This window comes from Theobroma cacao, chromosome 7, assembly GCF_053813885.1.
Source record: "Theobroma cacao isolate CCN51 chromosome 7, ASM5381388v1, whole genome shotgun sequence".
NCBI classification, from domain to species: Eukaryota; Viridiplantae; Streptophyta; class Magnoliopsida; order Malvales; family Malvaceae; genus Theobroma; species Theobroma cacao.
The window spans coordinates 64930-83001 of record NC_142645.1 but is presented as its reverse complement, the minus strand read 5'-3'; the positions used below and the strand labels follow the sequence as shown (position 1 = coordinate 83001).

General features: G+C 38.6%; 2 protein-coding genes across 3 annotated transcripts; both read right to left on the bottom strand.

The window, feature by feature from the left end:
- Positions 1-75: 75 nt before the first annotated feature.
- Positions 76-4823, bottom strand: WRKY2 (WRKY DNA-binding protein 2). Of its 2 annotated transcripts, none has more exons than XM_018124737.2 (7): positions 4676-4823; positions 4298-4471; positions 2867-3373; positions 2340-2522; positions 1207-2069; positions 973-1131; positions 76-841 (listed from the first exon to the last, which is right to left on the bottom strand). In XM_018124737.2, exons 3-7 carry the CDS (start codon positions 3314-3316, stop codon positions 292-294), a joined length of 2205 nt encoding a protein of 734 aa, XP_017980226.2. In that variant the 5' UTR covers positions 3317-3373; positions 4298-4471; positions 4676-4823; the 3' UTR covers positions 76-291. The 2 variants fall into 2 exon arrangements, with proteins under 2 accessions (XP_017980226.2, XP_007020303.3); XM_007020241.3 differs by lacking the exon at positions 4676-4823 and adding an exon at positions 3546-3588 and having other exon boundaries at positions 4298-4662.
- Positions 4824-8869: 4046 nt separating this feature from the next.
- Positions 8870-14341, bottom strand: BRL1 (BRI1 like). The gene is made up of 2 exons (XM_018124736.2): positions 13839-14341; positions 8870-13603 (listed from the first exon to the last, which is right to left on the bottom strand). Exon 2 carries the CDS (start codon positions 13257-13259, stop codon positions 9597-9599), a length of 3663 nt encoding a protein of 1220 aa, XP_017980225.2. The 5' UTR covers positions 13260-13603; positions 13839-14341; the 3' UTR covers positions 8870-9596.
- Positions 14342-18072: the final 3731 nt, after the last annotated feature.

Sequence of the window (18072 nt, the reverse complement as noted above, 5' to 3'; positions counted from 1 at the left end):
AGTAGAAATCAAAGGTGTAGTCTCTCTCATAACAACATCAACTTATGTTCAAGCCAATAAAAATTAAAAGAATAATTAAGGAGACCGAGCACTGATGAGATGCTCTTTTATATATTCGAAACATAATCTCTCGTAACAATTTCAACTTATGTTCATGTCACCAAAAATCAATAGAATAACAAGGAAGATCGAGCACTGATGAAACGCTCATTTATATATTTGAAACATAAATGCTTCTATTTTTCTCAGAACAACTGAAAGAGAAATTTTTAAGGGAGTAAAAGACAGAATTTATATCTGAGGCAGCCTACTCATAATTTGCTGGTATACTGTTGAGTTGTTTGAAAGATTCAAACCAGGTTCAGACATTGGCTCCATCTTTGGTTCTCCTTTTGGCAGCATGAAACCCATTTCATTCATCTGGCGTTGCTGAGGCATGAATGGATGAACAGGCAGAACTGGCAGCTTAGCTTGGCCAGGACCCAACCCAGCCATTGCCAAATTGGCCAGGCCTGGTTGATTCATTCCAAAGGAGAAGCCAGGAGAAGGCCCCAGCTGCTGCCTTCCAGGCAGGGTATATGGACCAAATGATGCAGGTCTAACCATGCTGTTGTGAAGTTGTGATGGCTCCGGCCTGTGGACATGTGTTTGGACAGAGGAAGCACCTTGGGCAGTTACTGTGCTACAGGTAGCAGAATTGACATGACTGCTACTACGAGCAGCAGGAACATCATGGTTGTGCTTTCCTTCATAGGTAGTAATTACTGACTTGAGGTCATGTGATGCCCTCTCCACATGCTTCCTCACTGTGCAGCCCGCACTAGTGCATTTGTAATAACTCCTGCATTAAAGCAGTAGCAAATGATGTTCTGGTTTATTTTGGCAGCCAATAGTAGTAAACAGCTCTATGCATGAAAGAGTAAAAGCGAGAGAACACAGAAGATAAAACATTGATTGATTTAAGGCAAAAACCTTGGATTTGGATTTCCTTTCACTACTTTCTGGCCATACTTGCGCCACCGATATCCATCGTCTAGGATATCCACCTCACTGGTTGTCTGGACCACAACCCTAGGCTCACGAATAGCTCGCGTGGCTCCACTCATTTCTGGTGCATAAGCTTCAATTTTCCTGGTATAAAAAATGAGAACATTCACATGGTGATCTAAATAGCAACACTATTCAAACATTTTGTCAGATATAAACCTTCTCTTTGACTCAGATTCATCTCCTTCACCATCATAACCTAATGAGACACTGCCATGTGTCCCCCGATCATCTTCATCTTCATCATTAGAGAAGGTAGATGAGGCATCGACTGCATCACCTGATTCAAAATGAGTGCCATTTGGGGCCTGCACATTGCCATACTCAGGACCTACAGGTGCAGATGATGTCACCTCAATGCTGTCATGCCTCCAATCATGAGTAGCAGCAACTGTTCCCTTCTGTGCAGTTGCCCAAACAGGATCACCATCAGTTCCATGCTGAAGGCCAGGTTGTTCAGGGACTTCTGGTTGCATGTCAGTTAGTGGGTTGGATGATCCAATGGCTGATCGGCGATTGGGTGGAGGCTTGGGATGGTTGTGAGCTCCCTTGTATATGATCTCTGTTATGTGACCTTCATGAGAACGTTCCACCTTCTTCTTAACCTGACAATTTGGATGTGTGCACTTGTAATAACTACGAGGATACTCACTGCCTTTTACTTGTTTTTGTCCATATTTTCTCCAATTATATCCATCATCAGATGGTGCACTGCCAACACCACCAGCCATGCAATCCCCACTACCTCTTTGATCTCCTTCTTCATCCTGTGGCTCATCAAGAGGCGGTGAATTTTCAGCAGTCCCACCAACAGGATCAAAGACCCTTTGATCTGCAGAGTTGTTACTCCCAGTGTCTTTTTCAGTTGATGATCTAGAGAAATCTGCCTGAAGGGAGGGCCTGTTGCTGTTCTGAGAGTGGACTTTCCCTGGGTCTACATTTTGAGATGGAAGGGGATTTTCAGACTGAACCGAAACCTCAATATTTGGAAATGACTGCTGAGGAACACTGGCTGGAGTAATCTGCAATTAGGAGGAAAGTTTAATGGTTATAAATCTGGTCTACCCATTTGCATTTGATAGAGATGGTAAACTAATATTAATACTCACTCCATTTCAAGTTCTAATTTAGTTTAGTAATTTTGAGTATTTAGAATTTGACTAATAACAAAAGTGGGAACAAACGTGAATAACATTATGGGTTCTGAAGGAAGACATTTTGATTCATTTAAATCTTTTTCCCTTTTTTTCTTAGTCCAGTTGTCCAAAAACAAATTCCCACAGCATACTTACTTTGCTCATTGCACCAAGGAGAAAAGAGGAATTTGATTCTGCAAAAGGCTTGAATGCAAATGATGATGCATTGATGTCCTCAAAATAGTTATCTTTACTTTTATCAGAGGACTCCGAGAAAGAACTCCGACCATTACCATTAGGAATAAAAGGGAATTTTCCAGTAGTCGGAGATGGCTGTGCCTGCAGTGATACACATTGAGATATTCGTATGCAACAGAACTCAATAAACAAAAGGAAGGTATTAATTAAAGACAGTAACTTATAACTATTAGATCAATGTTCCGAGTATAAATGCTTTCAATGGTTATTAAATTCCAAAAGAATTTGTTTTGGCAAGTAACTTGTAGTGCAGGACGTTAGTTCTCAATCTTATTTTAATTATAATTCCTTCAACTCCTGATTGGAGTATGGACTTCCTTGACCCTCATGACCTCAACATTTGATAGTTGACACCATCTATACTTGTTCCAAAAGGAAAGAACTACAACTAGATGGTACCAAACCTTTCAAGTTAGTAAACTTACCAACGAATTTGAGACGAAAACTGGAGATTCTAGCAGTGTTGTTGGGCTGAGACCAGGAGGTATTGTCAAGTAAGGAGAACAAATTTCAGGGTTAAGTGAAAGGTCAGCAGACCTGATGCTTTCAGTATTCAATCTTGGAGCATTAAATCCAGCTCTGGCTGCCATCCTTTCCACCAGACCTCCCCGTGAACTGGATTTTTGCTCAGAAATCGACCGAAATTCTTTCAATTGTTCATGACCTTGGTGAGCATCCTTATTGTCACTATTCTCTGCTGTCATTATCCCTCGAGATCCCAGAAAGAGTCCCTCAGTTTTATTTTCCCCATGAGTTTCTGAGACTGGTTTTGAGCCAATATCATCACCTAACAGAGCTGCAAAAAATGTTCTTGGGCTGGGAGTAGGAGGTATCCAGTCTCCAATAATAGCAACATTATCATCAATACCAGCCATGACAATTCTAAAACCTGGGCAGATTTCAGTTCATTTTGAAAGAAGATGGTCGAATTCCTGACAGATCAACAACAAAGACAACACATGATGGCATCAAAGAGAGGCCCCCAATAACTCTAGAATGACACAGCAAGAAATCTCTTTAGAAAGCAAAATTGCAGTTTGCTCAAAATTAGTTTCAAAGATGTAATCTTTGAACTGAAGAGTCAAATTATGTAAAGATTAGAACCTTAGTTCAACAGAGGGCAATTCCGAATTGTTGAGCCTCATTGCTAAAACAAAAAAGACATAAGATTCAAACATTACATATTGGGTTTCTTTCTTTTGGCTGCAACAGCAAAAAGAAGATGTAGGTAGAAAGCGATAGTTTTGCATTCACTCCTCAGCTACACCAAAATGACTCCAGAAATGAATAAGGAATATAAATATTGGACCTATGTGATTACTATGCGTCTTACCCTTGCTCAACCAAGCCAAAAGGAGGGCAGAAATACCAGCTGGATTTAGTAATATTATAAAAGGAATTGATACACAAAAAGAACAGTTGACAACAAAAACTAGAGAAGGTTCCATTTTTGTACTTTTTCTAGAAAACATAAGAACTCATCATCGTATAAAGTTGAGATAAATAAAAACATAATCCGAATTTGATGGAGGCAATTAATCAAACAAAAACAGTTAATTTGATAAATTTGGTACTCATTTCTTAAGCCATGTCGCCCTCCAAGATCTAATGATAAGAAGTTTGGATCATAGCAGGTTGAGGCAATTAAACCAAAAACAGTATCAAAGTTATAAGATTGAAGCTAAAGAATTGCAAATACAGAGGTTGGTATTTTAAATTTGCAGTGAAGCTATGACATTATTTTATTATTATTATTATTATTACGAAGAATGAGATGAAGAAGAGAAAATTTTAATTGAGAAACAGAAAACAAAAAAAGTAAAGCTCATATGGAAGAAAAAGAACAAAATGATTACCTGATTGATTAAACCAACATGACCACACCATCAGTACCAGAAGATATCCCGAACCTCTGATTAGATTTTCTCTCTTCAATGGAAATGGAAATGAAAGCATTCAACTTTCATCATCAAAGTACCAGAGATTTTATCTCTGTGTTTTGTGTTTCTCTCTTTTCCTTTGATTTGAGCCTATATTGATATGATAGATGATTAGTTTTTTTTTTCTATGGAGAAGAGAAAACTACAAGAAAAACAAATATGATTACAGTATAAAATATAATACTGTGAATTCTAATGGAAATAGTGTGTATATGTCTATATATTTATGTAAAGAAACGAAGAAGAAGAAAGAAAGAAGAGAAAAAAGGAGATAGTTCTGCAATGGTGGTGGACCTGAAATGGATGGAATCTTTGAAGAAGGAAAAATAAAGTGAATTTATTAAAGAGAGGAAGAGCAACCAGCTGAACAAAGAAAGTTCACACATTTATCTCTCCTCTCATTGATTGGATTCAATTCCATTCCATTCCATTTAATTTGTTATTTAGTTGCTAATCATTCCTGTTTCTGTTGTTTTGACCTTTGGAACAGGAAAATGACCCCTCTCTGATTATCCAATCTTTTCATGCCACATGGCAGTCATGGAGCACCTGCTACTCATCTGATTGGTGATGATGGGAAATCACCGAGGACCCCAAAGCAGGAGATGCGGTGTTCCCTAAATTTATTAGTATTGCTTTAATTGTCAAAAGATGCAAAATAAGTATGTGTAACGCTGGGGTGGCAAGTAAATTATGTGCCAAACACCTGTACCCTAACAAAGTGAAGATGTTATAACCGCCTGCTGGCAGGCCTTGACCTCACCTGCTTGCCCTGTTCCTTCCACTACACCTTGTCATGCTCTTCCTACTAATCCATCTATCTCTTGTATTCATTCCTTACGAGGATAACCAAAAAAGCAATCTCTACTATTTATCTTTAGTAAACAATCCGTCACAAGTCCATGCAATGTTCTTGAATCACATCTAAAATATCATTTACTATATATGTAGTTTTTTTCTCTTCTATTTTTAGATTTGTTACTTAACTATGTGAATATATATATATATATATATGTATATTTAATAAGCTGCAGGAAACCATAACTTCAAAATTTAAGAAAGTAATTAAAGAATTAGAGACAATACAGTATTCCAATATATACTGTATAATATGCCTATGCCTAATTGATGATTTTCAGGTAAGAATATATATAATACTAGCTAAGTTCTTTAGGGCAACTAATTAATTAATAAAGTTCATAGAGCAAAAGACAGGGGACAGACACGGTATCGGAGCTCCCAAAGATTAAAAATTAATGGCTGTGAGTGAATAAATGAATATAATAATAATGATGAAGAGACAACCAAGTGCCAGCACCATTGTTAAGAAATAAGTGAGAGAATCATAGAATTATGGAAGACCGTCTAACTTACACGTAAAATGTTAAAATGAAAAAGGACAAGTAAAGAGCCTAAATCATTCATCGGAACCGCGTTTAATGGGAGAAGATTAGTTTATTATATTAAATTTAAAATAATGACTGGTTGATAACGAATTGTTATCTCTTAATTTATTCTTGTGCTGTCGCCTGTGACTATGATCGGATCCAATTCTAGATTCCAGTCTAATCTGCTACACCTTCGCCTTCTTTTTGTTTCCTTTGCTCTTTCTTAATCTCTAAAGTTATTCCTATCAACACATATGACCTGCGTCTACCCTAGTAACTCTTTTTACTCTCCAAATTTATTATTAAAAGGATCTGCTTCTTTAATGCTATTCTATTCACTGCCATAGAAAGAAAGAACGATATTTTAGCGTTACATCTTAATTAATATGCTATTGCTCCATCTCCATGTATGTAAATTCATCACTGCATGTGTCAATAACCCAAGACATGAAATTTTAGTGGGAGTGAGACAACTTTAGGTAGGTGTCCTGCAAAATATGTATGCTTTTAGTTTTCCAGTTTGCTTGAACATAATGAAGGATGAAATGAAATATTAGTATATAATTTTGTCAAAATAAACAAGGACCAGAGGGAGAAGAACCAAAAACTGGCAGCATGAAAAATTTTGTTGGTATATGATAAGAATGTGCCAATTGGATGGATTATGCATCTACTTATAATATATATCCTATATCTTACAAGATTATTATGATATGATTATTGTTTATTGTGCTTACACAAAAATTTTGATTAACAAGGGTAGCAATAGCAACTAACAAACAGCATATGAGTCTTTCCTTCCTTCATGTCATGTGACACCTACAATAGTATATAAATATACTTAATTATATGTAGTAATATTTTAGTAGGAAGGTGCAGGCAGTTATACTATTATTATTATTATATATATGTTTATTTCCACACCCCATACTAAAAATAAATAAATAAAAGTCCCAAACCCGGTCAAAAAGATTGCTTGACCCAGTCTTTATCTCTTTTCCGACTTTTCCCTCACATTGCTGTTACCAAGGTTTCCTAACAACCCAAGCCCATGTTTTCTGTCAGGATAAAAAGCCTTAAAAAGAGTACTCTTGTATCACTGACACTGACTCTGCCGTAGTAGTATCATTCATCACATGAAACAATACACAATGATTGATGTAGCAAAAGATTTCACCAAGATTGGGCAACTTAATTTGCCAATTCATCTTTGTACAGAGAAAGAAATTGGGAATTCACAGTTAGCCCTTGGACTCTGGGAGATGGTTGTGTTCCTGGAATCCAATGAACCAAAATATAGTCTGCTGCAGATTCTTTACAGTTTGAACCGAGTACTTCGCAATATTTCTGCAATAGCTTTCTGCCAAAGAAATAGTATGGCTTATCATGCTTGATGTTGAAACTTGTACCACTACAACTTTGTATTCATTAACGGATTGGTTGTGTTTTTATGTATTGGATTGGTGGGACACTCCGGTGAGAAAAATGGGGAGCAAGGTTGGAGTTTTCCAAGCAACAACTTCAGTTTGAGTCAGTAGCCTAGTCTGTGAACCAAGTAAGACATCCTGTCAATGTCGAAGGGGCCTCTCCTTGGACTGAATTCCATTTCCATAGCTACTGCCTGGCACTAGGCTGCTCGGATATTCAAGGCCTATGTATCTTTGGCCCGAGGCCCATGTTCTATATCGCACGAAGACCATGCAGTGCACTCTTTGGCCTGATGCTGCTGCTACGTATGGCAGTGAGTCAATGGTTGTCGTACCAAACCAAGACAACACCAGAGCATATAAAACTAAATACTGCGACTAATGAGGCCTTTGCAAGTTGCATGATCGTCGGCGCGTAAGCCACAAAAGTTGATATTGTTTTGCATAAAGTGATCCAAAACCGAGGCTTCAACCTCTACTCAAAACAGTACGTTCTATGTATAAGATGCAGAATGTCTAATCTAAGATGAAAAGAACAACATACATAACATAAGAAGTCCTGTGCTTCAGGACCAAGCACAAATTAAGGATTTGCTTAATTAGATTTCAAAGTTCAAAGCATGAAGCAAGCACTTGGGATGTTATTAGATAATCAGTGATTCCTGCAAGCTACACATCACAAGGGGGCTTTGGAACCATAAACCAGCATAAACGGCAATGCCATAAACATTGCAGATTGTTTTAAGGAGGGAATGAAAGGCTTATATGCAATTTGGTGCATTGGTTATCCAACTTATCCTGTCAGAGGGAGAGAAAGAAGCTCTGCCAGCAGGACACCAAAGCAAGCAGAATTACATTTTGGTTCCGCTGGACCTGGAACATCAACAGAAACTATCAAGTGGAAGGAATTATGCAAGCCTAAAATCCACCTGGGCATTTTGGTCATAAATTCATAATCATCAACTCTTGAAACTTTGTCCTAGACATCATTAGTGTTTGATGCTGGATGTCAAATGAATCAAACTTTAAATTTGCTTTAGTACCAAAAAGGTTATATTCTGCAACAGGAATCCTATCCAGTACAAAATTTCCACGGAGAGAGAAATAAACAGACAAAAGAAAACTTCAAAATCGTTGAACACTATGTGGAAACGTGCAAATGATGACATAAATTGCGATTAAGGATTTTGACCATAGCTAAAGCCTAGATATCAGGACATAAATAAGAGAGAAATTTGACATGGAAAAGCATATCAGACATATTATGGGTTCACGTTTGACACTTTATCGCCTAAAGAAACATATCACTCCAAGGCCTTATTTTCAACATCCAATAGCACTGCAGATGTTGCTTTAATTATGGTTTAACAATGATTATAAGCAGCACATGGATTTTCAAAGAGGATAAATCAATTAGAACTAATCCAAATGCTTTTCGAGGCAACTGTAGCTATAAATTAAATTAAAGGCAACACATATCTGAACCGTAACAAGGAAATCTTCTAGGCACAAAAGAGCCAGTTCCAGCAATCCAAAGCAGGGTTAGACACCTCTAGTTAATTATTAAACTCATATGAGTCTCAAATCCCAGCATGCTGTGATTCGTTTAGACAGACACAAAATGTTGTAGATTCAATCAGATTTCTGAGCCAACAGAAGCATAGTCCAGCATATGAAGAAACTCGTAGTAACGATATTATTCAGTATAATGCTTGAGTTGTCGTGTAATCATGCAAGTTCATGACCAGCCACAAAGAGAAAAGAACAAGAAGTACTCAGGTTGGAGGTTGCATAGTCTAACTGAAAGAGAGCTATGGTTCAAAATCATGTTTGTGAATCAATTTGGAGACCTCTTTGCCGTTAAATTCAACTGCCAACATAATTCTGCGATTGCTCACTAAACTAAATGCAAATGATACAATTGTGATTCCAGTACTATACTGTTAATGCTCCTATTAAACTTTACAGGATGGTCTTGTCTTCTCAATTCTTACATCGAACTTCCTACAAAGAACAACTGACCAATTATAACATATAAAGAGTAAATATCAGTTAGCAAAATTGTGGCAGGAAAACCAAGCTAATGGAAAAGGAGCAAAGTTTTGAAGTCTTTGGTGACAGAGAGGATGTTCAAAGGAAAGAAAATCTATGTTACCCAGGTTTCAGCAACTGAAGACCCCATTACTTTGTTTCCCCCCATGTTTTCTTTGAACTTCTCTGTCTCATTCAGTGTTTTCTATTATTTACACTAAGCAAAAACTTATCAATGAAGCCTATCTCCAATATCAGAAATCCAACTTGTAGGACTGCATCTGCAAACTCAGCCTCACTACATGTGATGGCAGGAACAAGACCTTTTCACTCCAGTCAAAGTTGGATGTACTTCCAAGGTTCTTTCCCTCATGATTCTTCTATAACGTTGTCTTTGAGTGAGAAACCATCGAGGATATCACTCTCTGAATCAACTTGAAGCTCTTTGAACATTGCCATCACCTGTATCATGGTTGGACGGCGGAAGGGCCTATCATCAAGGCACTCAAAGGCAATCCTCAAATACTGGTGTAACTCTGCCTCACCAGATTTCTGTGTCATCAACTCAGGATCCAATATCTCATCAATTCTCTTCTCTCTGTGAAGCTGCTTTGCCCATCCTACAAGGTTGTAGTCATCGCCAAACTCAGATGTGTCTATAGGTCTCTTGCCAGAGAGAAGCTCTAGCAGTATGACACCATAACTATAGACGTCACCTTTTGTAGTACACCGGAAACTCTGATAGTACTCTGGGGGAACATATCCTGGCGTTCCTGCAAGTGTGCTCACACTAAGATGAGTATCAAGGGCATTTACTAATCTCGCCATGCCAAAATCAGAAACTCTAGCCTCAAAGTTTTCATCAAGCAGTACATTGCTAGACTTCATGTCCCGGTGAATAATGTGAGGAATACAGCTATGATGAAGGAATGCAAGACCTCTTGCTGACCCTATCGCAATCTTCTTTCTAGCTGCCCAGTCAAGCCTTGACCCTCTTCCTTTGGCCTTGTCATGAAGAACAGACTCCAGACTTCCCCATTTCATGTACTCATACACAAGAAGCCTCTCTTCCCCAACCTTGCAGTAACCCAGCAAAGGAACCAGGTTCCGATGCTTGATCTTCCCAATAGTTTCCATTTCTGCCATAAACTCTCTATCTCCCTGCCCTGTGATATGAATTAGCTTCTTAATTGCAACTACAGTGCCATCTCTCAGTTGAGCCTTGTAGACCTCACCAAACCCTCCAGACCCTATCAAACTATCTGCACTGAAACCATTAGTAGCTTCAAGCAGATGGGCAAAGGTCAACTTCCGTAGCGGTTTCTCAAAAGTAGCAATGTTGATGCTCAAAGGCTCAGGGACACTGGAGAGTTTCCAGATACTGCTACCTGAAGTTGGTAGGCTTTCAATGTATTTCTCTCTCTGTTCCTCCTTAAGCTGGTGCTTCTTCACTTGATAAAGAGCTAATGTAAGTCCAAAGATGCACAAAAGAAAGAATGCGATGCCAACCACCATCCCAACTGCCACAGACGGCTTCTTATTCCGAGAGTGAAGGTTTGTTGGATGACCTCCAGGACCACAAGGAGGCAAGGGAACCCCGCAAAGTCCAGAATTGTTCTCATATCTGGATGCTGGGAAAGTGGTCAGCTGACCTCCAGTAGGGATGAGACCAGTGAGGTTGTTGTTGGATACATCAAGATCACTAAGAAAAGTAAGAGTCCCTAATGAACCTGGCAGATATCCTTGGAGATTATTATGAGAGAGATCCAAGACACCAATAGCTTTCAAACCGCCAAAACTTTCTGGAATATTTCCCATTAGCTTATTATGTCCCAAATTCAAGACCTGGAGATAGCTCACTGTACCAAAATTCTCAGGAATACTACCTGACAAATTATTATAGGAGACATCAAGGTAGATCATGCTGCCATTGTTAGTAAAGGTATATACTGTCATGCCAGAGTAAATTCTTGTTGATGAGCAAGAGTGAACCATGGGAAAACTTTCAAGCCTTTCTGCTCGTATTCCTTCAAACTCAACTAAACCTCCAGCACCCCTGCAAGCTGTTCCACCCTCATTTCTTACAAATGCAAATTGCTTCCCAGAAACACTTCCAGGCATGACTAGGCCAGCTTGGTTTGCAAGCTCAGGTGGGAGAGGCCCCCAGATGTCATTGCTATTTAAATCAAGCCAAATGAGGCTCTGGCATTTTCCAAGCTCTGGTGGAATCTGTCCAGTCAGAGAGTTGTTACCTAGTTGCAGGATAGCAAGCTTAACAAGATTTCCGATACCAGAAGGGATTTCTCCTGTAAGGTGGTTGCTAGAAAGTGACACCCATATCATATTGGTACACTTGGCAATAGTCTTTGGAATGCTTCCGGTGATAAGATTATTGTTGAGAATCAGGGTCTCCAGGTTTCCTCCATCGACACAAATGCCTTCTGGGATCTCACCAGTGAGGTTATTTGCCCACATAACCAGGTCAGAAAGATTCGGTAACTTCCAAATATTTGAGGGAATAGGACCACTCAAGCTGTTGAAACTAAGATCTAGTGTCCTTAAGTTCCTGCAATTTCCAAGCTCCACGGGCACACTTCCTGAGAGATAATTGTTGGCTAAAAGGATCTTCTCCAAAGCTGAGGTTGAAGAGCAAAATCCTGGAGGGATATTCCCTGTAAAGGCATTAGAGCTGAGGTCGAGCACTTGAAGCTGAGTACAATTGGTGAGTGACAAGGGCACAGAACCAGAAATATTGTTGAATGGTACATAGAGATTTCTCAAACTCGAGAGAGTGCTCACAACTGCACTGAGGAAATCTCCTGAAAGTAGATTATTCCCTAGGTTCAGAATTTGTAAAGAAGAGCATGAAACAAAAGCCTGAGGCAATCCATCCGTGAGTTTGTTAGATGACAGATCAAGCTCCTGGAGAGTTCCACAAGCCTGTCCCAACTCTGGAGGGATTTCACCAGTAAACTGATTATGAGCTAAAGATAGACGCTTCAAATTCTTGAAACTTCCCAACAAGCCCCCTGGAATCTTGTCCTGCAGCCCAATATGGGACAAGTCAAGTGACTCTAGAAGGTGACAGTTTCTGAGGCTAACTGGGAACGCAGAGTCAGAAAGGCTGTTCTGAGACAAGCTGAGCTGGGTGAGGTTGCTGCACTGCCCAAAATTTAGGCTGGAGAACTTGCCAGAGAAGTTGTTGTGGGAGAGATCGAGATGCTTGAGAGAAACCAGAGAGTCTGGCATGAAACTCGGTGGTATCGGTCCAGAAAAAAGATTGTATGAGAGATCAAGAACAATTAAATTTTTGCAAGACAAGGGAGCGAAACTAAGTTTTCCCGTAAGCTTATTATCTGAAAAATTGAGCAGATTCAAATTCTGGCAGCTAGAGAGGGAGTAAGTCAACAGGGCAGAATCTGAAATCTGATTACGAGAGAGGTCAAGCTGCAGCAAAGAAGGACCAAAAATAAGACGACCCCCAGAAATTGAATTGCGAGACAGGTTAACATAAGCTAGACTATTACACGCGGCCAAAAATGATTGTGCCGGAAGAGGGTTTGAGATGGTGTTGGAGGACAAGTCAAGCCTTTCAAGCTTGCATGAGACAGCAGTGGAGGCAGAAAGATCAGCAGCAGAAAATGAATTTCCTTGCAAATATAGATCACGGAGAGCAGACAAGGCCATTAGGTTAGGGAGGTGCAGGCCACCAACGAGGCCTGCATAACTGAGGTTCAGAGCAGTAACACGGCCATCAGGAGAGCAGGAGACGCCACGCCATGAGCAGGGGCTGGGAGAATCATCAGTCCAGTTGGCTAAGGCACCGTGAGGATCAGAGGTAACGGAGAAGCGCTTGAAAGCCATCAACTTGATCACATCATCATTGCTTTGCTTTTGCCCTGAAACCAGTTGGCTGGCTTCTGCCCACATGACGAGATGGTGGAATAGAAGCAACAACAATAAACCAAAGATTCCAGTCAAGCCTTGTTCTTGTGATGATAAGCATACCATTACCCTCCATAATTTCTTCATTTTCTTTTTCTCCGGAATATTACTTTCCCTTCCTGTGCTGAGATTTACATCAAGGGAATGGTGCTGAGGCTGTCATAAATATTAACAGGCGCCTTCTACTGAGTATCTCAGATTGGTTTTACTTCTCAAGAAAATCTTTTTGGATGGGCTTCTAGCTACTTCTCTCTCAATCTTTCTGTGCTTTTGCAAACAAGCAGAAAGTAATCATAGAATGCGTCGTGGATAATTTCTCGGCGATTCTCTTCTATGCAGACTCTTTTTCACTTCACTTTTAGATCTCTTGCCAATCCAATTTTCTCCGACATTTCTTAACAGCAGATAGCAGTTTGCTTGGAGAGCTGGAACTTGAGGGAGAAAACAAAATAAAATAAGAAATAATAAGCATTAAAAAATTGTTAGTGGAAATCGCCATCAGAGACAAACTAAACATGCAATACTGAAAATTTAAAAATCAAAACATAGAACGGCAAACAATCATCAATTTACCGTCAGTATTAAAGATGGAGGAGGAGGAGGAGAGAAGAAAAAATGGGTGAAAATTGAGCAGTAGTGAGAACGATGAAAAGAGGATACAAGTACCTGGAGCCAGGAAGGTGGGAGTGGTGATGTAACGAGGACAGGCAGGTCCAAAATCATAGTCCGTTAAGGAAACAGACGGCGGGTACGATGTTCAGAGATGTCGGCCCCAGAACTTAGAACAACTAATGAGTACTTAGTTGTAACATTTTTTAGATTCCACGAGGGGATATGGTCTTAGACTATGGACGTGTAGACAGAGAGAGATACCATAAAAGGGAAAAGAAACAGCTCTTTGAGCAAAAGAAAACAACTAAGAAAGAAGAATTTGCAGGAAACTGTAGAAGCTGAACACTGCTGTCAGCATTCAGCAGCTGGCGTAGTTGCACCAACTTCGTTGAAACAGAGAACACTGACGGAGAAATTTGGCAGGCATAACCTAGGAACACCGAGCTAAAGTAAAGTGGGATTGGCAAAGTAGTAGAGAGAAGAGAATAGAATAGAGTAGAGAGAGAACAAGTTGAGGGGCTGAGGTGCAACAGAGAAAGAGTGTTTTGTGGGGATTGAATGAGTGATGCCTCCCCATTTGGCATTATTCTTTTCCTTGTGTTCTGTTTTCTTTGGGTCCAGTCAAACTTTTGATTTATTTTTGATTCTCCCAAACTCTGCCTTTTTCTGGGCCTCCTCTCTGAATTGCCCCGCACGTACGTCTCTCTTTGTCACTTTCTTTCTTTCTTTCTTCTCCTTCACTTTCATTTAAGACTTACATCTTCTTCGTACAGTACTATATAAGGGTAAATTATTATACCAAAATTTTATGTGAAGAAATAATATAGAAAAAAGACCCAAAAAATAAAAACAAAATGTCCCATGAGAGGGGGAGTAGTCATGGTTCTAAATTACCATCTCTTAGTTATGTAGTATAATATTCCAAAAATCAAAAAACACTCCAAATTCTTTTCTTTCTTCAATACAAAACTGTTAACTCTTTAGCCCAACAGGGCACAAGACACTAGCTGAGCAGCAGGCCATTTGGGACACACTCTTAATTTGCCCTAGGCTAAACTTAGTTCTTTTTATTATTATTATTATTTTTATTTTTATTTTTGTTAAAGAAAAAAAAGAAGGCATTTGCCTCTCCAACAATTAATTACACCCAAGTGTAAGAGGGCTATAAATGAGCTTAAGTTGGTAGAAACGAAATATACTGCATTAATTACAGTCAGCAAGAAATGGACAGTGCGTATTCATATCCCATAAATAATACAAGTAAAACAGTAAATCATGGCATCAAGAATTGGAGTCCAACCATTTTTATTTTTACTTGTGCAGTTAAATATTGTCATTTGTTTGTTCTTCTAGGATTTAAGCAGTGTGAAAATGTAAAATACCTAGTTAATTATTCTTTGATAGCTGTCTGTCTGTCTGTCATGATACGTGGATAATACCTTCTTCTTCTACTTGTTGTTAAAAAAATAAAAAAAGTAGCTGATTAGTTAATTTGTTTCCTGAAAAGGTGAGAGCTGTATATGCTTGTGATTAAAGGGATCAAGTTACTAGCTCGTTGTAAATAATACAACCACTTTTTCACTATTCTGAGTGCAAGTGCAACCTCTTTGAGGTGCACTCTTCTCTATAATAGTAAATAACTATTGCTTTTGAATTGTGTTATCAATAGAGAGAAAGAGACAGAGAGAGAGAGAGAGAGAGGGTAAACTGGCTAGATTTGAGGGACTATGAATTCCAGATATATACTATATAAGTGGTAGCTGTTGAAAGGTTGAATAATGAATTAGTATGGGAAATGAAAAACCTATCTAGCTATTTATCCGTCCAGGCAGGCAGCAGCTAGGGTTTGGTAAGATAAATCCAAAATTTAAAACAAAAGAAGAAGAAGAAGAAGAAGAAAAAGACATGGGTGTTTAGGTGAAAGGTACTAGTAGTATTAAGATGAGCCTGCATGCACTTCATTGTTACATCATTGATATTGAAAGAAACATTATAGGAATACAAAAGTAAGAGGAATAACAGGAAACGTCGAGAGAATCCATGAATTGGATGTAAATATGTAATGGGAAGAGACAATATTATAATTTGATGGGAAAGTTGTGGGCATCATTCATTCATTCATTCATGTTATTTATATTTTAACGCAGACAAAATTGTATAGTAATAGTATCCATTTATTAAAAGATGGTGTAAGGCGCGGGGCGCGGGGCCTAGGGTTTTGGATCTCTTAATTTGTTTATCTCATCAAGTTATTGCTATCTGCCAAATTGAAGTGAAATTATTGGTCAGTGCTGTGGTGCTGCATATATATATATATATATATATATATAGTTTAATTTATTTTTGTCAGTTTGCACTACTACACACGAGGGGAGCTCACCCTCTTCCTCTTGTCAAGGGCTCTTTTTTCTTTTGGCTTGTTTCTTTAATGGAAAACCAGAGGCAGAGGGACTCTTTCTCTAGTAACTGTTTACTCTACCAGTATACCATAATATTAGTATCCAATGGTTTTTCTGGGAATGACATGTACAGAGGACGGGTTTTAACTCAATTAGTAAAATTAATATTCAATATTAGAACTGGAGTAGGCAAATAGCATGTTGATGAGCATGTGATTAAAAAACCTAAAGGGTTTGAGTAGAAAACAGCGGAATCCTCGCCAAGAAACCAGGCTAATGTGTCCCTCCCTCCCTCCCTCCTGCCTTTTTTTGATTTTGGTTTTCTTGTTTTGTTATGAATAAAGTGTGTGTGTGTGTGTATAATGGGCCTACCCCACACCAAACCAAAGCCAGCCGAGAGTTGAATTTAATTGAACTAAAACATCAAATTTCAATTTCAATTTCAAATTTGAATGTTCATGTATGATAAGTAAATGTGAAGCAGAGCCCCAAATATTTGACTTTTGTGACAACAACCTTTTGCTCTCCTAAAACGTGTCCTGACCCTAACCCTATCCTTATCATCATATATACTAGTTGCTTGGAATGGTAATTAGCTTAAAAAAGACGTTTTAATTTCTTCCTCATGTGCACGCCACTCCATTTCCATTTCTATTTCTATTTATGAAAACCTGGGGTTTTTCTTTCATAACTCAAACATTAATTTATCTATCAACCTTTGCCTATTTCATTCTAACCTTTTTTTCTTTTTTAGGATTCAAATACAAGAGCAGAATCATATATTTACATACATATATAGATGCGGTAATTAAAGCCACCAGACAATGTTGTATTATACGCATATAATACACATTCACATTGCTCATTGCTTTGCTCAAAGCAAAGGCCATCAACTCCTAAGAAATATATGAAAAAAGCCGAATCTTGAGAAATCTAAGCAGTGGAGACTTTGCAGCTCCACTTGTAACAATGAGCTGATTGATTGATAAAGTAAAAAAGGAGAAACAAACAAAAAGGAAAAGAGGGTGTAATTAGCAGACACCAGCAGTACCACATCTGCTTTCCAGGCAATCTTTTTCGTCCGTAGACCTACCTACCAACGAACCCATATGAATGTGACTTAATTCAGGCATTTCCTCTCTTGTACATTTTGAAAGCAATACCTCCCATCAACAAATTATACCCTATTTTCTTCAGAGCAGTTGAGTTGCGTAGTCGTCTATTTTCTGAAGTCATAACATACTTTTACCAAATCATTTACAAATATATATATATATATATATTTCTTAGGTCATAACATACTTTTACCAAATCATTTACAAATATATATATATATATGTACTCTACCTAGCTATATCCTTAAACAACGCTACTCCGGACGGATGAAAATCAAATCACTTACTTTGTCCAAACCAAGGAAACATCAAGTCACGCTTTAGATTACATTACATTTTCCAATTACTTGAGCAATTAGCTTCCACCTTCCAGCAATGGATACTTCCTTTTTTCCTCATGCTTTGCTTCAGTCCTTACTTTGTCTTTCTCGTGCTATCTTGCTTACTTGGTGGATATGTACCACGACAAGCGACGGCAGAAGAAGCTCAAACTGGGGGGTTCTTTCACCATACTTTACTATACTATACATATAAGCGAGTCAAGGGTGTCAGAGGCTGCTGTGCTGGTTTAGATATACAGTCTTGCAAGAATCAAGGAAACAGACCAAGGTTTAAACTAATAATGAATGGACGAAAACAAAAGTACCAATTCAAAGCACGCGATATAAAGTCGCTTTCAACATCGAATCCATGTATTACAATCAAATTCAAGCTTGGAAAAATGCGTTAGACAAGAACAACAACAAAGAGAATAGGGGACGAGGCCTCTGGTGG